The 24,897-nt window shown below is 37.1% G+C and overlaps 1 protein-coding gene across 1 annotated transcript in view; it reads right to left on the reverse strand.

Moving 5' to 3' along the window:
* Positions 1-24,897, reverse strand: part of GPR158 (G protein-coupled receptor 158) — a 450,005-nt gene that overhangs the window by 20,773 nt on the left and 404,335 nt on the right. Inside the window, exon 7 of the mRNA XM_027592170.2 lies at positions 8,821-9,059. Coding sequence (XP_027447971.2) covers positions 8,821-9,059 — 239 coding nt within the window. The remainder of the gene's footprint in view (positions 1-8,820; positions 9,060-24,897) is intronic.

Consider the following 24,897-nt stretch of genomic DNA (forward strand, 5'->3'; position numbering starts at 1 on the left):
CATTTCTAGAAATTGGATCAAGTTTTTCATAATCTCCACTGTGTTTTGAGAGGGAAAGTTAGAGTAGGTACATTTTCTTCCCTCTGTCTCTGGCATGGACACTTAAGATTTTTTTAAAGTTTGATATGAGGTGACAGGAATTTAGTGAAATTCAGATACCTCACAGCTTATGGACACCCATTCAAGATCATGAATGTAAGAAGAGCTCACAAAGACAGAATAAGATTGGGGATCCCTCAGGGCACAGGGTCAGTGTCAGGGCAGCAAGGTCTGTCTTCTAGTAACATCCTTCTGTTTCCTTCTCCCCGTCATTTGCATGTGTGTTGTTTGAGGAGGGCGCTGGAATTGGGATTATTTGTTACCATTTAAAAAATACATTTAAAATTGTCCATCTTTTTTAAAGACTGAAAGCACTGACAATTATTTGCCTTTGCTTGGGCTACTCTCTAGATTTACACATACTTTTTGAAGGACTAGCTTGAGTGGTTTTAGGATGATTATAGTGGGGGTTATATTTCTGTTTGTTTATATTCTACCTTTGGGGAAAATTATTTTACTTTTTTGAGATGGAGTTCTTTGTATGACCTTAAAGGTGCTTTAAATTATTACAAAATAAAATAATTTATTTTATACCTTATTTTTATACTTATAGTGTCATTTTCTCTTTTGAAAGTTAAAAAAATTAACTTCCTAATTCAATTTCTAGCTTATAAAATCTTTGAGACAATTTTGCTGAGTTAGGCTTGGCTCAGGACATTGCCTGACCACAGAGTGGGGGTTCACATAGTCATCATAAATCTGCTTTTTCTTGGCCAAGTGGTCTCTTTCTTATTTAATTTATCCCAGAGTTTTGACTACTTTGGGGAATGGGTCTCAGGGAGTAGAAACTGAAAACCCACACACTTTTCTACTTTATGTAATCTAATCTCAGAGGAAGTGGTAGCACCAGGCTCTCTAGGATTACTGCAGGAATCGGAATGTGGAGCTGTAAGAACACACTCAAACTTGCAGTCCATAAGGACTAACAGCTTGTTGTTTAAACTATGACAGTCCTTTTAATACAAGGAAAAGATCTGTCAAACTCTTCTTGACAAATGAGTTAATCTATAGCCTATTTTTCTTCAAGCAACAAAAGATGGCTTTTTTTTTCTCCTTAATGTTGCTTCCCCGCTTTAAAATTCCAGGCTTCCATCGGGGAGCTGAAACTCCGTAGAAGAAACTGTGATGGCCACAGATATCTTAGTTGTTCTTGCTCCATGTCCTTCAGGAGCTGTCCCAAAATAATCCCCAGCCCTATCACAAAATTTCTTTAACTTCCAAAAAGAAAAGTGGCACTGTAAGGATAAAATTAAGATACAAAATAATTTGTCCATTCAGCCCTGTAGCATCATATAAATAAATACTCCTCAAAGATGCAAAATATTTTTCAGACGAGGTATATAAATAAATAAGAAAATAACCCTCACTTTACTCTTTCTAAAAACACTCAAGCAAGACCTTTCAAAAGTATATGCGAGTTTCTAGCCATGTAGCCCAAATGAAGGCAAATAAGCCGTCTATGTGGTAAGGCTTTTATCCTTTGAAATTAAAAATACTGGGGCACCTGGGTGGCTCTGACTGTTAAGTGTCTGCCTTCGGCTCAGGTCATGATCCCAGTGTCCTGGGATGGAGCCCCACATCGGGCGCCCTGCTCCGCGGGGAGCCTACTTCTCCCTCTGCCTCTGGCTGCCGCTACCCTTGCTTGTACTCTCTCTCTCCTGTCAAATAAATAAAATCTTAAAGAAAAAAATTAAAAATACTTTTTTAAAGTGGTAACACAAGTGATGCAGTGTGGATTAAGACATACAGTACAACAGAATAAAAGAAGATGTATGTACATGAAGCTACATCATGAACATTAATCTAAGTCAGATGAAGAGAAAGCCTAATCTATTTTCCCTCACACTCATTAAATGGTGCTTATATCACATTTCACCTGCCATAAGATAGCCTAATCTTCTAGGGTAATTAAGTATTTAAATCCTTAGAAATAATTGCTATTTTAGAATTTTCCTATATAACTGAGTAAGACAGTTACTGTAGTCTTGGTTCCTTCTAAATAGTGGCATATGACTAATTAAATTACTGAACATATTGTCTTGTGGGTTTAAAATACTATACCAGGAAGGAAGAGAACAAAGAGCATGTCAATGAAGAGGAAAGCAAAGATTATGTTTTCTGCAGTGAACACATTCTATGTGAAATTCATGGAAATGAATTAGAACTTCTGAATAGTGGTGGAATCAGTATTGGGATTACCTTAAACAACCAAATATTTAGAAATTCCCAAATGGAATGTGAACCCAAGTTTGATTATTGCTGGATTTTTCTCTATGTCTTTCTTTAAAAGTTGGTGAATAAAATATATAGCAAGGAATGTCAAGCTCTAAGAAGTTCCCAAAAGCACAAGATACTTCATGCACTGGACGTTTCACAACTATGAAGACATGGGCAAAGATCTTAATTTATAAGAGTCCTTGTCAGGGAATAGTTATTAAATCATATAAATGTGGTTGAGAAGAGTTAGGCCATAACAGTGATAAAGAAAGATACAGAAAATAAGAGGAGGTAAAGAGAAACCTGGATAGAACTTTTTGTATATATTCTTGTGCTCAGTTAAGGAAGGCAGCAAAATAGCTTTATTCTCAATTATGTCCCTTTTAAATCACATTAAATTATCATCACCTAACTTCTAGAAGTAACCAGGGAAACATTTCTGTGCTTGCCTAGATCTGAACTAGTCTGATGCAGAGATTTGGCCATGGAATGGAAGTTCCCCATGTCCTTGACATTACCATCTATTAGTCACCCTTTTGCCACCTTGTTGTTTCTCATAGGTAAGGTAAGAATCTGCTCACTTATTCTAACTTATCTTGGTATGTTTCACTATCATCAGTCTATGTTTTGAATGTGTAGTCAGAAACTGACTGCTAACCAACGAAAGAATGAACTCCATTGTATCACCCCCTCTTTTAAATTTATGCATTCCAAACTTGGAAGCCCGATATTGGAAGACCCTGCCTGCAAGCGTTGAATCCAGGTGGTCTTCCTTATGCTAGGGGTGACATTATGAAGGTAATTCAGGCATGAGGAGTTAATTCTACTCATTTGTCAGTTTTTACCAACAAATTAGGAAACTCCTAGGGTAACAGAGTTTTAACTTTTTAGCCATGAAAAATTTTATTGCTATTGTGCAAAATCCTGAACATGCACAACTGACTACCAACTTACCAAATAGGGTAAATAGATTTAGAAAAAAAATCTGAGAATCCTGCCACCAACATTTTTAGGATATTTATTTGCTTTCTCCATTAATTTAGAAGAATGTTTCTCAGTCACAACTCCCTTATCCTTTACATAGCTCTAAAAGGATGGTGAAATAAAAATTTTTATCGATAGCATATCAGTTCCATTCTACTTCAATATTTGTAAATGCATTATGTGATATTTTGAAAATTGTAATTCTGATTTGCTATGCCAAATTTATACCGATCTCCTATTCTGACTGTTGGACAAGTCAGAGGTAGAATTTCATAAAAGGGCTAGGGACTGCCAATTTAGTTTCTATAACTTGCTCAAAAATACCTCCCAAAATCTGAACATACGCTTCACATTAAAATGAATGTGGGGACAACTGTGTAACTCCTGGAATTTTAGCTTTAACATTTTTCCTCACACTGGTCTAATTCTGACCATAGAAGATATTACAAGATAAAAGGAGCTGAGCTCATCCTTTATTCTTTCAGCAAATATTTATCAAGAGCTGACAGATACTTTGTTAGTTGTCAGGGATATACTGAGAACAATCTAGGTAATGTTGTTGAGAAGCGTTAGAGCTACCAGATTGGGTGAGAAAGGAGGGGTGAGCAGATATAAGAATATGAATGGCAGATAATGTACTTAAACATACTCAGAAAAATTTAAAGTGCCGAGCCATGAGATGATGAATAGTATAAGTACTACAGTATTATAGTACTATACTATTATAGTTATTATAGTTATAGATGATTTTCAAAGAGATATGGCAGTTCAAGTCTTTATAGGAACTCCAGTCTAGAAATAATCTGGAACATTCACATTTTGAAGTTCATTTTCCACCAGATTAGAAAAAAAAAATCATTAAAAAAGTCCCAGACTATTGGGCCTGTAAAACATTGCCCCATGTTCACCTTTTAAGGTCGCAATGTTTACACCTTTATCTGTTTTCCATTACAGCTGACCTCACAATTTTTTATATGGACAAACATGATAATTGAAAATTATAAATATATATAAATAACAATGGGATTCTGAAAGTCATTTTTTCCCCCTTTCTGTTTTCACGTATTTCCTCAAAGAAGAAACTGAGTCTCATAGAAGTTCGGAGATTTTCCCAAGGAGTTTCTAAACCTGTTTCCTGTCCGAAACACTTGTGGCAGGCAAATCAGCTGTCTGAGCAGTTTTGGAGGTGCCCTGTGCAGTAAGCAAAACAGAACAGACCCATCCTTTACATTTATGACCCATATTTCTAAATAGAGTTCTACTTCAGTGGGAAGACTAATATTGCACTCTTTCAAATGGTTCTTTAATTTGTATTTTTAAAAAATAGATCCTTTTTGACAGGTAAAGCTAATCCAGGATGCATGTTTATAAATATACTAACCATCACTTTCTCTTTTTTTCTAAATTGACTCCTGACACTAATGTAAGTGTACAGAGCTTCCTGACAAAGATTTTGCTCAACCTCAAGGTAAAACCTATCTATTGCTTCTCTGCAGCCTGTCCCCTATGTAGAAGCATTTCCATTTAGGAAATGGAATAATTTAGCTTTTGGTACAGGTTTCTTCTTGGCTGACTGAAGATACAAGAATTTATTCTTGAATAACAGTCTGAGTATAAAAAAATCTGAGGGCAAACATGCTACTTATAGAAATATATAAAGAGAACTGAAAAGAAGCATCTGCCACACATTAGAAAACATTAAATTAAGAGAGGTTAAATACAGAATATCTAGTGCTACATGCACTAGAAAGAAAAATGAAAAATACACGAAAGATAAATAAATGGAATTGCTGTAGGGTAGTGTGAAAAAAAAATCACAGCAACCACATGTCTCTGATTTTTTAAGACAGTCCTCATTTCAAATATTTTTTCCTGTTTTTAAAACATGTGTTTCAACTTTTCTTCAGAGAAAGGTGTCACTGCAGGAAAAGGGTATTATTGAAACGAAGGTGTTCCAGGAGTTTATAGGCTGGAAACAGTGCCTGGAGATAACAAAACCACCACCACCACCATTTCACTTCCTCTCACCTTTTTGTCTCTGTACCTTATCACTAGTCTTTTATTTTCTGAGACCCTAATGTTATCATTTAACACCCGTGGGAATATTAGTTTAATGCCTGCCTCTCAAGTTTTGCTAATTTTATCTCACTCCTAAAGCCATGACCTAGATCTTTCCATCATAATAATCAACCTCTTCTCTTGGCTTCCCTCTCTCTTCTTACATTAACTGAGACCTGCTTATTGTCTAAGGAATTGCATTTCCTGTAGCCCTCTCAAGCTATGGACCACAAGCTCTTCTCTCTTGTACTACCTAACCCAGGCTCCTCAGGAAGGTGAGCTCAGGGTCCTCCTTGCTCTCTGTGCACCCTTTTTCTGGTATGATCCAGAATTACTGTATTAAAAAATGCCTACTTTTCTCATAGTTTCATCCTTGCTAGTGGAAAAATTTGCTACCTGGTAAGTGCTCTCTCTGGAGGAAAGCAGAATTTAGTGGCAGTAAAGTACAATAAAAATAGCCCATGAATCTAAAGAGCTATTGCAGATGGGGTACTCAAACAAATAGCCTAAGAGAGAAAGTTGTGGTCAGAATAGAATTCTTCAATGAGAGATTTGGGAGGTAGGGGCATTTCAGATGATAAGAAAGTCATATAAAGTGAGACAGGTCTGGATATAAGGGGTTTAATGTTGGATGAGTGTGGCACAGGAGTTTAGGTAATGGGGGGTGAATAAGAATGGGTAGGAATATAGGAAGATTTGTAGATATGTAGACAAGAATTGGAAGACAACTGATGTGTGACTGCTACCTTGCTTTTTTAAGAGAAAAGAGGAACATGGATAGTTTGGAGGTGTCAAGAGGGGATATGCTACAAGACTTGAAATAATCATTTTGAAGAATGTTCTAGTGATTGATCAGGGAAACAGAGTATTATGGAGTGCCCAGAGGACAGTTAAGTGATGTATGTTCTAGTAAGTCCGTCTGATTTACTTCCTCTGAGTCAGTAGTTCTACACCTGAGGATAGCATCAGAATTACCTAGAGGGCTTGTTAAACACAGACTGCTGGGCCCCACTACCCCAGTGTCTGACCAAGGAAGTCTGTAGACGGGCCCAAGAATGTGCATTTCTCACAGGTGCCCAGGTCTTGCCGCTGTCGCTGGTTCTGAGACCACACTTTTGAGAACCACTTCTCTTTCTCCATTCTAATGATTCTTCCTCCCAAACCTATGAATTTAGTGCATATATATATAGATAGAGATATACACACACACATATCTACTACAGATATACATATATATACCATTACATACATATATACCGTACACACACACACACACACACACACACACACACACACATCTCCTAAAGGCAATCTAGATGGATCCTTCTAGATTGATCTGATTCATCACATCACATTCCTAGTTCTCCAAATTCCTATAACAGGTTTTCAAGACTCAATAAATTGTATAGATACAAAATTTCTACTCAATAGGAACCTCTAACATTATTTTACATTAACTATCCAAAATTAATCACAATGTAGTCCAACATAATCTTCTTTTAAAGCTGGGCATTTCCTTCACATTTCATATAATTTCCATCCACTTCCACCATTATTCCTATTCAAGAGAATGTTCTCTGTACAATAACCTGTTACCCATGGCTCAAAGAACTTCTCTTTAAGGATTCCTGGGTTCTGGTCCAAACTGTTGTCTTCCTTTATTGAACTACTATTTTACCAAGAGTCTTTAATACATAATTTTGTTTTTTAATAATTTTTAACAATTCCCATTTATATAAACAAATAGTAAGCTACCTGATGAGAGGATCAAAAATTTTATACATTTTATGTCTCCTGCAAAGTGTTCAACACAGTACTAGAGAAATGATACTCAGTGAGTCTTGTTTATAATATGAAACTTTTACTTCTATATAAAGAAAGTTTATATAAAATAAATTGCAGGTTACTGTCAGCTATGTATTCCTATTTATCTCTACATAGAAGTCAGAGATCATGAATGTGATTTCCTTCAGAGTGTAAAAGAAATTTTTAAAAGGCGTTAAATATATCTCACAACCAAGGTGTACAAAATAAAAAAAAAAAAAAGGCTAGGGAAATAGGCCATGTTTTCTGCTTGTTTATTCTTACCCAGTGATGCTTCATCATATATTTTGAGTATTATAAAACAGAAAAGAAATACAGTGGGCTTTTGTCTTCACAGTAATATGGGAAAGTGACTTTTCCTAGTTTGGTTAATTTGGATTGAACAATGTAAAATAATGTTAGAGGTTTCTATTGAGTAGAAATTTTGTATCTATACAATTTATTTACTTTTCATATCTACACTAAAGTCAGAATCAGATTAGTTCTATGTTTTATCTTCTGATATTTATATCTACTGATATTTTTGATATCTTCTTTGATATTGATCAAAATAATGACGGTTGGCTTCACATATAATCATTATAATCATTCCTTTTACATACCCACATTGCTTTATTATTATAGATATCAGGCCAATAAAATTCCTAAAATATCTCGCCCAGAAAAATATTACATTTGAATTATAAACTAAATATACCTTTTATTAACTTCTAGCAAAATACTAAATGTGAATATTCAACAAACAACTGCCAAATGTGGGGGAGACAGAAAATAGGAATTAGACTCATGTGTTTATTTTTGACATCTGCCAAATAAAAAATAAGATTTGTTCTGTGGTTTACTGAAGGGAATGACAACAAAATAATAAAAATTTTTCATTATTTTTTGTATCTTTAGAGGCCTGGCTTAAAATAGCCTAATGTTAACAACAGAAAAATTCCTATTGATTTCTCTTCCTCATTTTTCACAAAACCAGGGTACTAGAAAAACCTTTGCTTCTGGCCTAAGTTGTCATGTGATTCCCCCAAGTTTTCCAGTTTCTCAGTCACAGAACTCTTTCTAACTAATCCCAAGGAGCATGACTTCATTTTTGTGTAATACTGGACCTCCAGAGAATTCCTAATAAATTATCTTTAGAAGAATGATAGATTAGTTAAAAAGTTTGCAGGGAAAATCTCTACACAAAGAGTGCCCTGGATCCCAAGTCTGAAATATCACAGGACCAAAACTATATAAAAAATACCAGTATGTTTCCTTTTTTTCTCTCAACTAAAGAAATAAATCAAGAGAATAGCTATTGTTAATCAAATGGGAACACATTGATAAGATGCAAAACAGAAAGTCTCTTTGTATGAAGAAGTTGCTCTTATTTGCTGCATTTCTCCTTCCTGATTTACTTGATTACATTTTCTCAACAAAGCTACAAAGCTACATACCTTTGAAAAAGAATGGAAACTCAGAAAAAGTATGCATTTCACATGTCATTACTGTCCTTTTCATAACATTGTTTTACCCAAACCACATTAGGTGAAATTCCTTTCAGTTTTGTGGAAGGGTGTGGTAAGGCTTCTAAAGAAGTCTATTTTAATGCCACTGGAGAAAGGACAAGCCATCCACACAAACCAGGTGACCACATACCGACTGCTGTCATGTAATCCCAGCGCTCAATGAGGCACATATTGAAGATGAGGTGATCAGATGTTTGCCCTTGGCCAATAAGTGAAATCTGCCTCTCCAAATTCTGGCAAACAGACGAAGTCCAGCCAACAAGAAACCAGAATACTACCAGAAGCATTACTGCAAGCATCCTCATGACCCGTCCACCAGTCATATATGGAATCCGCTGGGCTGTTCGTGAAAGAAACACCTTCAAAACCCTGGAAAAGCAAAACATCAAAATGTGAAGGCAAACTTAACTCTCAGAAAAACTCCATAATATTTTACTTTTCTAGGTGAAAATGAAACACACCAAAAACCTACTTAAGCAGAATTTTAACATGGAAAAAACCCAGAAACAGTATTGCTTATATTTTCACTTAATTTTATTCTAGTTTTTATCTTCCAAGGGCAAAACAAATATCCTACATTAGATGCCAGTGAGTCAATAGATTTGTATAGGATGGAATTCTTTTGAATGTGTCTTAATATTTTAAGGAACATGCTTAAGATCTTAAAAAAAAAAAAAGATCCATAGGCAAGCTGGCTCAAACAGGGTTTCTGAGGGATCAAAAATAGTCCTGAAGGTGGTGGAGCAAGATGGCGGAGGAGTAGGAGACCTAGATTTCGTCTGGTCTCAGGAATTCAGCTGAATAGGGATCAAACCATTCTGAACACCTACGAACTCAACAGGAGATCGAACAGGAGAGTAGCAACAACTCTCTGAACAGAGAAGCGACCACTTACTGGAAGGTAGGGCGTGCGGAGAAGTGAATCCGAGGCGATATTCGGGAGGATAGATGGCGGGGGAGGGGCCTCCGCCGGCCGCTTCTGGCAAGTGCTAGAGCCGCGGAGCACAAAATCGGACCTTTTAGAAGTTGGCTCGGCGGAGGGACGTCGTTGCAGTGGCTAAGCGGGGGGTGGAATCCTCCCGGGACAGTGTGGTCTCAGGACCCTTGGGGTCACAGAGAGACCGGGGGTGCCTGAGTGCGCCAGAGCTCCCAGGTATCGGAACAGGGAAGCCGGCTGCAGAGACGGAGCAGAGTCGCGGGCTCTCAGCTCGGGGTTGCCATAAACTGTGATCTGCGGCCCAGTCGGGGCACGGCTCCCCCTGCAGGGACCCAACAAGCAGCAGATCCGGGGAGACTCCCCTTCCTTCCCGGGGAGGAGCGGTGCGGGAACGCACTGCAGGGATCTGCTGGGTTTGGAGACTCCGCGCGGGGTCGGGTGCCAGAGATAGCAGCGCTCAATCACAGGCCGGGTGAGCACGGAGTGCGGCCGGAGACCGGGGACACGGAAGTGACTGCTTTTCTCTGGGGGCGCACTGAGGAGCAGGGCCCCGAGTTCTCAGCTCCTCCGGGTGGAGATTGGGAGGCCACCATTTCTGCCCTGGTCCTCCAAAGCTGTACCGAGAGCTTGCAGGGAACAAAAGCTCCTGAGAGCAAACCGGAGCAGCTTCCTTAGCCCGGACCGACAAGGGCAGGGCAATTCCGCCTCTGGCAAAGACATTTGGAAACCACAGCAACAGGCCCCTCCCCCAGAAGATCAGCACAAACAGCCAGCAAGCCAAGACCAAGTTGATCGATCAAGGAGAATAGGAGAACTCCAGCGCTAGGGGAATACTGCACATAGATTCATGGCTTTTTTTTTTTTTTTTTTTTACCAGGATTCATTATTTCATCAAAGTTAATTTTTGTTGACTGTTTTTTTTTATTTTTCTTTTTCCCTTTTTCAACCAACATCTTATAAATCCCTTTTTTTAAAAAAAAAAACATTTTTTATTTTTCATTTTTAGAGTCATATTTTATCCCTTCATAGTAGTTACCCTTATTTTTGGCATATATATATATAAGTTGTTCTCTCTTTAAAATTTTGAGGTACAGTTTCTTCTAACAGATCAAAATATACCCTAAATCACTAGTGTATGGCTTTGTTCTAGTCTCCTGCCTGATCACATTCTCTCCCTTTTTCCTTTTTTTTTTTTCTTCTTAAATCTTCTTTCTTTTTTCAAACAACTTATCTTACCAAGTCCTTTTATAAAATCTTTTATAATTTTCATCTTTACAGTCATCTTCCATCCCTTCATTGTATCAACCCTTATTTTGTACATATATGTCTTTCTTCCTTTAAAATTTTAGGAGGCACTTTTTTCTAACAGACCAAAATACGCCCAAAATCTAGTGTGTGGCACTGATCTATGCACTAGCCTGATCATATTTGATCATATTCTGCCTTTTTTTGTATTGTTTTGGTTTTGTTTTTATCTTTTTTCTCTTTTTTTTTTCTTTTTCTCTTTCTTTTTTCTTTCTTTCCCTTTCTTTTCCCCTGGTTTCAGGTCTTTTCTGATTTGTATACAGTATATTTGCTGGGGACGTTGTAAACCTGTTAGCATTTTGTTCTCTCATTCATCTATTCTCCTCTGGACAAAATGACAAGACGAAAGAAATCACCTCAGCAAAAAGAACAAGAGGTAGTACCGTCAGCCAGGGACCTACTCAATACGGACATTAGTACGATGTCAGACCTAGAGTTCAGAATCATGACTTTAAAGATACTAGCTGGGCTTGAAAAAAGCGTGGAAGTTATTAGAGAAACCCTTTCTGGAGAAATAAAAGAACTAAAATCTAACCAAATCGAAATCAAAAAGGCTATTGATGAGGTGCAATAAAAAATGGGGGCACTAACTGCTAGGATAAATGAGGCAGAAGAGAGAATCAGCGATATAGAAGACCAAATGATGGAAAATAAAGAGGCTGAGAAAAAGAGAGAGAAACAACTACAGGATCACGAGGGCAGAATTCGAGAGATAAGTGATACGATAAGACGAAACAACATTAGAATAATTGGGATCCCAGAAGAAGAAGAGAGAGAGAGAGGGGCAGAAGGTATATTGGAGCAAATTATAGCAGAGAACTTCCCTAATGTGAGGAAGGAAACAGGCATTAAAATCCAGGAGGCACAGAGAACCCCTCTCAAAATCAATAATAATAGGTCAACACCCCGACATCTAATAGTAAAACTTACGAGTCTCAGAGACAAAGAGAAAATCCTGAAAGCAGCTCAGGAGAAGAGATATGTAACCTACAATGGTAGAAACATTAGATTGGCAACAGACCTATCCACAGAGACCTGGCAGGCAGAAAAGACTGGCAAGAGATCTTCAGAGCACTAAACGAGAAAAATATGCAGCCAAGAATACTATATCCAGCTAGGCTATCATTGAAAATAGAAGGAGAGATAAAAAGCTTCCAGAAAAAACAAAAACTAAAGGAATTTGCAAACACGAAACCAGCCCTCCAAGAAATATTGAGAGGGGTCCTCTAAGGAAAGAGAGAACCTAAAAGCAGCAAAGAGCAGAAACGAACACAGACAACAGACAGTTAACAGTCACCTTACAGGTAATACAATGGCACTAAATTCATACCTTTCAATAGCTACCCTGAATGTAAATGGGCTAAATGCCCCAATCAAAAGACACAGGCTATCAGATTGGATTAAAAAACAAGACCCATCCATATGCTGTCTGCAAGAGACTCATTTTAGACCCAAAGACACCCCCAGATTGAAAGTGAGGGGGTGGAAAACCATTTACCATGCTAATGGACACCAAAAGAAAGCTGGGGTGGCAATCCTTATATCAGACAAACTAGATTTTAAAACAAAGACTGTAATAAGAGATGAGGAAGGACACTATATCCTACTGAAAGGGTCTATCCAACAAGAAGATCTAACAATTGTAAATATCTATGCCCCGAACATGGGAGCAGCCAATTATATAAGGCAATTAATAACAAAAGCAAAGAAACACATTGACAACAATACAATAATAGTGGGGGACTTTAACACCCCTCTGACTGAAATGGACAGATCATCTAAGCAAAAGATCAACAAGGATATAAAGACTTTAAATGACACACTGGACCAAATGGACTTCACAGACATATTCAGAACATTCCATCCCAAAGCAAAGGAATACACATTCTTCTCTAGTGCCCATGGAACATTCTCCAGAATTGATCACATCCTAGGTCACAAATCAGGTCTCAATCGGTACCAAAAGATTGGGATCATTCCCTGCATATTTTCAGACCACAATGCTTTGAAACTAGAACTCAACCACAAGAGGAAAGTCGGAAAGAACTCAAATACATGGAGGCTAAAGAGCATCCTACTAAAGAATGAATGGGTCAACCAAGAAATTAAAGAAGAATTAAAAAAATTCATGGAAACCAATGAAAATGAAAACACAACTGTTCAAAATCTTTGGGATACAGCAAAGGCAGTCCTGAGAGGAAAGTATATAGCAATACAAGCCTTTCTCAAGAAACAAGAAAGGTCTCAAATACACAACCTAACCCTACACCTAAAGGAGCTGGAGAAAGAACAGCAAATAAAGCCTAAACCCAGCAGGAGAAGAGAAATCATAAAGATCAGAGCAGAAATCAATGAAATAGAAACCAAAAGAACAGTAGAACAGATCAACGAAACTAGGAGCTGGTTCTTTGAAAGAATTAACAAGATTGATAAACCCCTGGCCAGACTGATCAAAAAGAAAAGAGAAATGACCCAAATCAACAAAATCATGAATGAAAGAGGAGAGATCACAACCAACACCAAAGAAATACAAACAATTATAAGAACATATTATGAGCAACTCTATGCCAGCAAATTGGATAACCTGGAAGAAATGGGTGCATTCCTAGAGATGTACCAACTACCAAAATTGAACCAGGAAGAAATAGAAAACCTGAACAGACCTATAACCACTAAGGAAATTGAAACAGTCATCAAAAATCTCCCAAGAAACAAAAGCCCAGGGCCAGATGGCTTCCCAGGGGAATTCTATCAGACATTTCAAGAAGAATTAATACCTATTCTCCTGAAACTCTTCCAAAAAATAGAAATGGAAGGGAAACTTCCAAACTCATTTTATGAGGCCAGCATTACCTTGATCGCAAAACCAGACAAAGACCCCATCAAAAAAGAGAATTACAGACCAATATCCTTGATGAACATGGATGCAAAAATTCTCACCAAAATACTAGCCAATAGGATCCAACAGTACATTAAAAGGGTTATTCACCACGACCAAGTGGGATTTATCCCTGGGCTGCAAGGCTGGTTCAACATCCGCAAATCAATCAACGTGATACAATACATTAACAAAAGAAAGAACAAGAATCATATGATCCTCTCAATAGATGCAGAAAAAGCATTTGACAAAGTACAGCATCCTTTCTTGATCAAAACTCTTCAGAGTATAGGGATAGAGGGTACATACCTCAATATCATAAAAGCCATCTATGAAAAACCTACAGCGAATATCATCCTCAATGGGGAAAGGCTGAGAGCTTTTCCCCTAAGGTCAGGAACGCGGCAGGGATGTCCACTCTCACCACTGCTATTCAACATAGTATTAGAAATCCTAGCCACAGCAATTAGACAACAAAAAGAAATCAAAGGCATCCAAATTGGCAAAGAGGAAGTCAAACTCTCACTCTTTGCAGATGATATGATACTGTATGTGGAAAACCCAAAAGACTCCACCCCAAAACTGCTAGAACTCATACAGGAATTCAGTAAAGTAGCAGGATATAAAATCAATGCACAGAAATCAGTGGCATTCCTATACACCAACAACAAGACAGAAGAGAGACAAATCAAGGAGTTGATCCCATGTACAATTGCACCCAAAACCATTAGATACCTAGGAATAAATCTAACCAAAGAGGCAAAGGATCTGTACACAGAAAACTATAAAATACTCATGAAAGAATTTGAAGAAGACACAAAGAAATGGAAAAACGTTCCATGCTCATGGATTGGGAGAATCAACATTGTGAAGATGTCAATGCTACCTAGAGCAATCTACACATTCAATGCAATCCCCATCAAAATACCATCCACTTTTTTCAAAGAAATGGAACAAATAATCCTAAAATTTGTATGGAACCAGAAGAGACCCAGAATAGCCAGAGGAATACTGAAAAAGAAAAGCAAAGCTGGCGGCATCACAATTCCGGACTTCCAGCTCTATTACAAAGCTGTCATCATCAAGACAGTATGGTACTGGCACAAAAACAGACACATCGATCAATGGAACAGAATCGAGAGCCCAGAAATGGACCCTCAACTCTATGGTCAACTTATCTTTGACAAAGCAGGAAAGAATGTCCAATGGAAAAGAGACAGTCTCTTCAACAAATGGTGTTGGGAAAATTGGACAGCCACATGCAGAAGAATGAAACTGGACCATTTCCTTACACCACACACAAAAATAGACTCCAAATGGTTGAAAGACCTAAACGTGAGACAGGAGTCCATCCAAATCCTAAAGGAGAACACAGGTAGCAACCTTTTCGACCTTAGCCGCAGCAACTTCTTCCTAGAAACATCGCCAAAGGCACGGGAAGCCAGGGCAAAAATGAACTATTGGGATTTCATCAAGATAAAAAGCTTTTGCACAGCAAAAGAAACAGTCCACAAAACCAAAAGACAACCGACAGAATGGGAGAAAATATTTGCAAATGACATATCAGATAAAGGGCTAGTATCCAAAATCTATAAAGAACTTATCAAACTCAACACCCAAAGAACAAATAATCCAATCAAGAAATGGGCAGAAGACATGAACAGACATTTCTCCAAAGAAGACATTCAAATGGCCAACAGGCACATGAAAAAGTGCTCAACATCGCTCGGCATCAGGGAAATCCAAATCAAAACCTCAATGAGATACCACCTCACACCCGTCAGAATGGCTAAAATTAACAAGTCAGGGAACGACAGATGTTGGCGGGGATGTGGAGAAAGGGGAACCCTCCTACACTGTTGGTGGGAATGCAAGCTGGTGCAACCCCTCTGGAAAACAGTATGGAGGTTCCTCAAACAGTTGAAATTAGAGCTACCGTTCGATCCAGCAATTGCGCTACTGGGTATTTACCACAAAGATACAAATGTAGGGACCCGAAGGGGTACGTGTACCCCAATGTTTATAGCAGCAATGTCCACCATAGCCAAACTGTGGAAAGAGCCAAGATGCCCATCGACAGATGAATGGATAAAGAAGAAGTGGTATATATACACAATGGAATATTATGCAGCCATCAAAAGGAATGAGATCTTGCCATTTGCAGCGACGTGGATGGAACTGGAGGGTGTTATGCTGAGTGAAATAAGTCAATCAGAGAAAGACATGTATCACATGACCTCACTGATATGAGGAATTCTTAATCTCAGGAAAGAAACTGAGTGTTACTGGAGTGGTTGGGGGTGGGAGGGATGGGGTGGCTGGGTGATAGACATTGGGGAGGGTATGTGCTATGGTGAGCGCTGTGAATTGTGCAAGACTGTTGAATCACAGTTCTGTACTTCTGAAACAAATAATGCAACATATTTTAAGAAAAAAGAAAAAGAAGAAGATAACAGGAGAGGAAGAAAAGGGGAGTATGTCAGAGGGGGAGACGAACCATGAGAGATGATGGACTCTGAAAAACAAACTGAGGGTTCTAGAGGGGAGGGGGTAGGGGGATGGGTTAGCCTGGTGATGGGTATTGAGGAGGGCACGTTCTGCATGGAGCACTGGGTGTTATGAACAAACAATGAATCATGGAACACTGCACCAAAAACTAATGATGTAATATATGGTGATTAACATAACAATAAAAAAATTAAAAAAAAAATAGTCCTGAAAATGAGTAGTCGGATTTCACAATATTATACTAAGTCAAAAATTTCCTTGAACCAGTTATTTTTTACAGTAGAATAATATGAAAGGTATTTTCTGAAAATATTCTAAATGACCTCCCTTTGTAATTATCACATTACCAAAAATAATAATGAAATAAATATGAAAACAATGAGAGAGAGATTTAAATACTAGAGTAACTGAATTAAGATCTCCATATTAAGAGGATTAGGATGACCTATAAGAAATTGATTAAAAAAATTTTTTTTCTGTGTAATTCAAATGAATAGCTGGATTAAGTGATATCTAAGAACGGTTCCATCTTAGTTATTGTGTGAAGACAAAATCTAACCCTACTACAGAGGTCCTTCCTCCTACCCTTTTCTATAATTTTATCTCCAGAATATTCTTAGCTGAGTTAACTCCCCACTCTCATTCTGATATTTTATGTCACAAAAGTGAGTGGCTCATGATACTATCCATAATCAATTTCCAAAAGGCAAAAATAAATTTATTTTCCCAACTTTTCTATTCCCTCCTCAGTCTCACTTTCACCAAAAAATTTTTTATGAAGTATTCCTATGAATTCTTCATAAAAATCATTATAAATCCAGAAATGAAACATACACACTTGAAATAGCCTAGATGGTATTATACTATTTTTTCTCTCTCTATAGACCTTTGGTAGCTCTTCCTGAATCAACACATCGAGCAAAGAAAATTATTTTTTTAGCAGATTTTTTTTATCCTTCTTTCCCCTATACCTTTTTTTTAACCTGAGTTTTTTTTTTTTTAAAGCTTTATTTATTTGACAGAGAGAGACACAGCGAGAGAGGGAACACAAGCAGGGGGAGTGGAAGAGGGAGAAGCAGGCTTCCCGCTGAGCAGGGAGCCCGATGCTGGGCTCGATGCGGGGCTCGATGCGGGGCTTGATCCCAGGACCCTGGGACCATGACCTGAGCCTAAGGCAGACGCTTAATGACTGAGCCACCCAGGCGCCCCTCCCCTATACCTTTAACCCCATTGTCCTTCAGCTAACACACAGGATGAAGATATTTAATTCTGAATAAAATACCTACCCCTTAACTTTTCTTTGGAACAATGTCAGAAAGATATAATATAGGAGTATAGTAGAAGATCTCTTTACTCTCCATTTAAGTAGTTCACCAGATTAACAGTTATTCTCCATTCTATGTAAAACACAGTAGTACTGCCCATGTCATGCTAAATGCCAGCACTGGCAGCTAACTTGCACCTGTCTAGTATGCCTCAAACATTTCTGCTCCAACCAGCTGAATTGCTACTTGTTAAGAATCAGTTGTATTTGTCCCCAAATTGTGCCCATTGTTATCACCTTACACAATTTAACTAAATTATAAATAAAATAATTACATATGACTGTGAAACAAAAGGAGACTTATTTGTATAAAATCTATCTTGAATGCTTTGGAAAGACTCCATGTAGGTGAGTCATTAAATAAACTTGGGGTGGTCAATAAACATAAAAATCTAGAAAGAGTCTATACTCAGATTACTTCAAAAATCTTTAGAATTACACTCATTTAAGAACCAGCATTGTGAACAGTAGATAATGCATTACAGTAATTTATGTTAGAAAGAGAAGAGTGCACTCCAAATACCAGACACATAGTCAAAGAAGGGGCCTTTTCTCAAAAATATTGGTAAATGAGGGGCACCTGGTTGGCTCAGTTGGGTAAGCGTTGACTCCTGATTTTGGCTCATGTCATGATCTCAGGGTCCATGGGGCTCCATGGGGCTCCATGCTCATTGCAGAGTCTGCTTGAGGATTTATCTCCCTCTCCTGCCCCTCCCCACCTCGTGCTATCTCTCTCTTTCTCTCCCTCCCTCTAAAATAAATAAACCTTTAAAAAATATTGGTAAATGATTATTTGTGTGTTTTAAATTATAGCCTCTAATACACTTCTTTAATGCCTTTCTGCTTTAAACAAGCTTATCAACTTATTGACCAATGACTAATCCTATAAGAAGCCTTCTATCATAATTAGCAGATCAAAATATTCAGAGAACCCTTAGAAATAAGAGAAATTTTAAAACAAATTAATGTTTTTGCTTGTGCCAATCTTATTTTCTGTAGGAGAAACTTGCAGCCACTAGGTACACATATTTGTTTCTGCTTATACCTGGATGAATTCTAAATTTTGAATGACTAGGAACTCAAAAGAGGAAATTTCGCCCCTTTTTATGGTCTTCTATTTTTTGGCTAGGCAGAAAAAAAGGGAATTCTTTTAATTCTAGACACAATTTTAATACCTGACATATAAGTATAATAAATGAATATTTATATAGTGACAATCATATGCTGGGTATCATGCTAGGCAACACGGGGGAATAAGATATAGTTCTAGAAGCTTACGATTTAACTAGAAATAAGTGTGCAAATAACTGCCATATAAAACAGCATATATTCTATGTTGTATGTACCTAGTAAGTCTAGTAACATAATAGAATAGGTGGTATTTAATCTAGACTTTGATGGATACCAGTAGAAATGGAGGATAGTGAAGAAGATATAAGGAGATATTCTAGCTGAAGGAAATCACATAACAAAATACAGAGCAGGAAATATAAGCTGCATTTTGCAGAGGAAATCTGTATGATCCTGGTTTGGTAATCTTTTAGTCAATAAATCCCAATTCTAAATTATCAGAAATTTTCATGTTTTCCAGGTGACCCTCTGGGTATTTATTATATAGTCTGAGAATTCAAGATTGTCACAGATCCCATAACCTCATTTCCAGAGAGGAAAAACCAAAGCAAAAGCCCTCATGAATCTCCCGTTATTGATTTTAAATGGTTTTTGAATCCTGGGAAACACACTAACACAACTCCGTACCTCAATCTAAGCATTTCAGGATATTGGTTTTGGTATAATGGAATAAGATGCATTTTTCTAGCATTGCCTTAAAATAAAATGAGAAAATTCTGCCATATCTTTAAAAGACAAGCTCTTGTTAGTTTATATGGTTCATTCCCTAGAAACCAACTTCTAAAAGGGAAATCATTAGATATACACTTATATGAAATACAGCTGTAGGAAAAAATACAATCATTAAACTTCTTAGGTTACTTTTTCTACTATTTTTTTTTTCAGAGAAATATATTCAGGCTACCCATCTGTTCAGAAGGTCTCACTATTTCTGAAGGAAAGCAGTAACATATACAAGAAGACTGCAAGAAATTTCCAGAATTTAATATAAAAAGGCGTATTTAAAAAATATATTCAGTTTTCATTATTAATAGTAGATAAATTCATAGCAGTCATGTTGAAACAATGAAAAGGGCAACCCATGAATTGGCTGTCACTATATTACCTGCCTCTACTTTTCACTTCCCATGCATTTCTGGTTTGAACTTGTGAAACTCCACTGTCAGAATTTGTACTTAGGTTATCAATTACTTTCTTCAAATATCTAATTGATATTGTTATTCCTAATTTTACTTGATTTCCACCTTTCAGCATGGCTAATGCACTTGGCTTCCATTCTGTCATGTCCTCGATTTTCTTCCTGTTCCTCTGTCAGCAACTTTGTAGTCTCTAATGCAGATTCCTTTTCACCAGGTTTCCCCTTAAGTGGTAGTGTTTCTCAAGGATCTCCTAAGTGTAGCCATCTAGATCTATTTCTTGCTCCACATATTGTACCCAGGGAATTCCATCTACTCCCCTGTTTCAGTGATCGACGGACTGGCAAGTCCCAAATCTAGGTCTTAGTTTAGATCTCTCTCCTGAGCTCAAAATCTCTCTACTCAGTGACCTACTGGACATCAGCAGCTCCCCAATGTAAATCATCCCTCTCTCCATTCCTTGCTCCTCCAGGCTTCTTTGCTCCTGTGTTACCTGTCTGAGTGACTAGTACCACTTAACTGATCAAAGCAGAAACCTAGGAACAAACTTTAATTTTTCTCCCTCACCTACATTCCAGACATGAAATGAGGCTTCAGGAATTTAATTTCTGCCTCTTCAATATCTTTCAAGTCTTTCTTTTTCTCCATTTGCATTGCCACTATATAGCTCTTGGTCATCAACCTGCTTTTACAGTAGCTTCCTAATTAGTCTACTTATTGGTCTTGCCCACCTTCAACCCACACCCTACACTGAAGCCACAATGATCACTTCTGATCATGTTGCTCCCTGTTTATATTCTTTCAGTGGCCCTCCACCCAAATCCTAGCTCCTTAGTATGGTAAAAGGCCTTTAAATGCCTTTGAATATTGGTTCTCCCTTGCCTTGGCAGCCTCATCTCTTCACTCTCCCTTTCCTACAGACCTGCAGGTCCCTGTGGACATATGCAGGTGTCCTCTGTCTGAACCTTTGCCCTCAGCTTTCCTTACTGCTCCTCCCCCCACAACAATATCAACACCTAATTTAGCTAATTCCTACCTATTCTTTCATGGCTCAGTTTAGATGTTGCTTGCTCTAGGCCAGTGGTTCCCAAACCATTATCAACAACATCATCTGTAAACTTATTAGAAATGCAAATGCAGTATCTACCTGCTCTCAGGCTCATTATAATTTAGTAAACATAAATGAATAGGCAATTAAAATATAATGGTTTTGGGAAATGGTATCAGCAAAAATAGTGGAATAAAGAATCCCATAAGTCCATCCATCCATAAAAGCAATGAATAAAGTGGCAAAAATTATTATAATCAACTTTTTTGGAACCCTGAAAAAGAATCAAAAGCTTATAGCAAACAGGGGGATGCTTAACCAAGAGAAAAACAGCTGAATCTGAGTAAAAGAGTTTTGTGACATTTTAACATACTTTTCTACCCAGTGTCCTATTTCCCATTCCCCAGCTCAGTGGTGAACTTGAAGACAACACCTTGCATTCTCAGGACAGGTAACTAGTACTAGGCAAACACAATGGACCTTATTCTTAAAAAATTGTGGTTGCTCATTTTGACCTTTCTGGCAGCTCCCTGGAAGACTAGTTCAAAGGGTCTGCCTTTCTCTTTTTTTAATTCCAGTATAATTAACATGAAGTGTTATATTAGTTTCAGGTGTACAATACAGTGATTCAACAAGTCTATACATTACTCAGTGCTCATCATGACAGGTGTACTCTTTAATCCCACCACCTATTTCACCCATCCTCCCACCCTCCTCCTCTCCATCAGTTTGTTTTCTAGAGTTGAGTCTGTTTCTTGGTTTGTCTCTCTGTCTCTCCCTCTTTTTTTCCTTTGCTCATTTATTTTGTTTCTTAAATTCTACATATGAGTGAATTCATATGGCATTTGTGTCTCTGATTGACTTATTTTGCTTAGCGTTATACTCTTTAGCTCTACCCATGTCATTGCAAATGGTAAGATTTTATTCTTTTTATGGCTGAATAATATTCCATTGTGTATGTGTGTATCTTCTGTATCCATTCATCTATTGATGGACACTTGGGTTGCTTCCATAATTTGGCTATTTTAAAAAATGCTGCAATTAGGGGTGCATGTATCCCTCTGAATTACTGTTTTTGTATTTTTTTTTTTGGGGGGTAAGTACCCAATAGTGTGATTACTAGATCATAGGGTAATTCTATTTTTAATTTTTTGAGGAATCTCCGTACTGTTTTCCACAGTAGCTGTACCAGTTAGCATTCCCACCAATAGTGCATGATGGTTTCTTTTTACATCCTTGCCAATATTTGTTCTCTTGTGTTTTTGATTTTAGCCATTCTGACAGGTGTGAGGTGATATCTTATTGTAGTTTTGACTTGCACATCAAAGGGCTTGCTTTATTTCACCCAACTGGGAACCCTCCCAAGGCTGAGGTAGCTACCTGGGGGTCATCTGACTAAAACATTTAAAGGCAAATGGATTGGTTGATGCTACCTGGAACAAGGGATAATGGTTAGGACAAACAACAGACTAAACAAAAAGGAAGAAAGGCTGGGGAATGAGATCTTCTGGGCAAAAGGGGCTTTGAAAAGCTTCCATATATTCCCAGGCATCTGGAAAGCTGAAAAATGCTCATAAAAGATCTAAGAAGGCCTTAAACGTTCATATCTTGCTGAACTGAGACACTGCACAAGCAGGAAGTAAAGTTTAAGGCAAAGTTATAAAGTGTTTGACTGAGTGCTGAAGGCAAGTCCCAACATGCACATACACACGCAAAGTCCATGTACAAAAAATAAGAAAATTTAAAAAGGTTTTATTTGTTCAAGGCTTTAAGGAAATCTCTGTTAAATCACTAGCTCATCACTAAGCCAACAGAACAGAGACTTCAGTGGCTATATATAACAAAGGATATGGATATTACAGAATTAGTTCAGAAAAGCCAGTAAGCAAACAAACAGCGGCAACTACCCCCAGGAAGAACAATAAATGCTGGGGAGGATGAAGAATCTGATTCCAGATTCACAACATTATAATATTAAAAATGTCCAGTTTTCAAAAAAGAAAAAAAAAGAAACATGCAAAGAAACAAGAGTGTGTGGCCCATATTAAAAAAAAAAAAGAAATTAATGGAAACTGTCTCTGAGGAAGCCCAGGCATTGTACTTACTAGACAAAGACTTTAACTATATTAAATATGGTCAAAAAGCTAAAGAAAACCATGTACAAAGAACTAAAGAAAGAATGATGTTTCACCAAATAAAGAATATCATAAATAGATAGAAATTATACAAAGGAACCAAATAGAAATTCTGGAGTTGAAAAGTATAATAACTGAAATGGAAAATTCACTGAAAGGATTTAACTGCAGATTTGACCATGTAGAAGAGTCAGTAAATTTGAATATAGGTCAATTGAGATTATACAGTGTGAGAAGCAGAAATGAAAATAAAATGAAGAATAATGAACAGAGCCTAAGAGACCTGTGGTACACTATTAAGAATATCAAGATTTGCAAAATGGGAGCTCCAGAAAGACAGGAGAGAAAAAAGCCAGAAGGAACATCTGAAGAAAAAATGACTGAAACTTCCCAAATTTCACAACAGACTTAAATTTACATATTCAAGAAGCTCAAATAATCAAAGTAAGATAAACTCAAAGAGACTCACATTAAGACACATTATAATCAAAGTGTTGAAAGCTAAGACAAAGAGAAATTCTTGAAAGCACCCTGAGAAAAGTACCCACTATATACAAGGGATTCTTAGTAAGATTAAGATCTAGTCTCTTATCAGAAGCCATGGAAGTCAGAGGGCAGTGGGATAACATATTCAAAATGCTAAATGAAAAAAAAATGTCAACAAAGTTCTATATTTGGCAAAACTGTCTTTCAAAAATGAAGGAAAAATTAAGATATTCCAGATAAATAAAATTGAGAGAGTTCATCACTAATAGATCTACAAGAAATACTAAAGGAAGTCCTTCAGGCTGAAATGAAAGACACTAGACAGTATCTGAAATGCACATGAAATAATGAAGAACATTGGTAAAGGTAACCATAGAAATAAATATAAAAGTCAGTATTAATGTATTTTTGGTCTGTAAGTCTTCTTTTTTTTCTTATAATTTAAAAGACAACTGTATAAAGTAATAAGTATAAATCTATATTGTTGGGCACATAATGTTGAAAGATTATAATTTGTGACACTAACAGTGTAAAAGGGAGGGCAGAGTAATATATGGCAAAGTTTTTGTATTACTGAAACTAAGTTGGTATTAATTTAAACTAGGTTATTATATAGTTAGAATGTTAATTGTTAATCCTAAGGGCAACCATTAAGAAAATAACCATATATAGTAAAAAATGAAAATGGAATAAAAATGGGGAATTAGAAAACATTGATTTATCATAAGAGCAGGCAGTAATGGAGGAGCTGAGGAATACAAATAAAAAAGATATATAAAAACAAGTACCAGAATGACAGAAGTACGTCCTTCCTTATGAGTCATTACATTAAATGTAAATTGGTTAAATTCTCCAACTAAAAGGTAGAGATGGCAGAATAGATTTTTAACTAGATCCAGCTGTATGTTGTCTACAAGAGATTCATTTTAAACCCAAAGAAACAAATAGGTTAAACTGAAACAATGGAAAAAGATATCCCATGCAAATAGTGACCAAAAGAGAGCTGGGATTCCTATGTTAATATCAGATAAAAAATACTTTAAGGCAAAATTTGTTAAAAGAGGCAAAGAAAGACATAATTATAAAATTGTCAATCCATCAAAGTATTAACATTTGTAAATACATATGCACCAAACATCAGAGTCTCAAAATGCATGAAGCAAATACAGAATTGAAGAGAGAAATAGAGTTAGTCCTACAATAATTGTTGGAGACTTCAATACCCTGATTTCAATAATGGGTAGAGTATTTAGACAGACAATAAGAAAATCAAGGGTTTCAACAACATCATGAATCACCTAGATCTAACAGACATATAT

Source organism: Zalophus californianus, chromosome 9 (genome assembly GCF_009762305.2).
Source record: "Zalophus californianus isolate mZalCal1 chromosome 9, mZalCal1.pri.v2, whole genome shotgun sequence".
NCBI classification, from domain to species: domain Eukaryota; kingdom Metazoa; phylum Chordata; class Mammalia; order Carnivora; family Otariidae; genus Zalophus; species Zalophus californianus.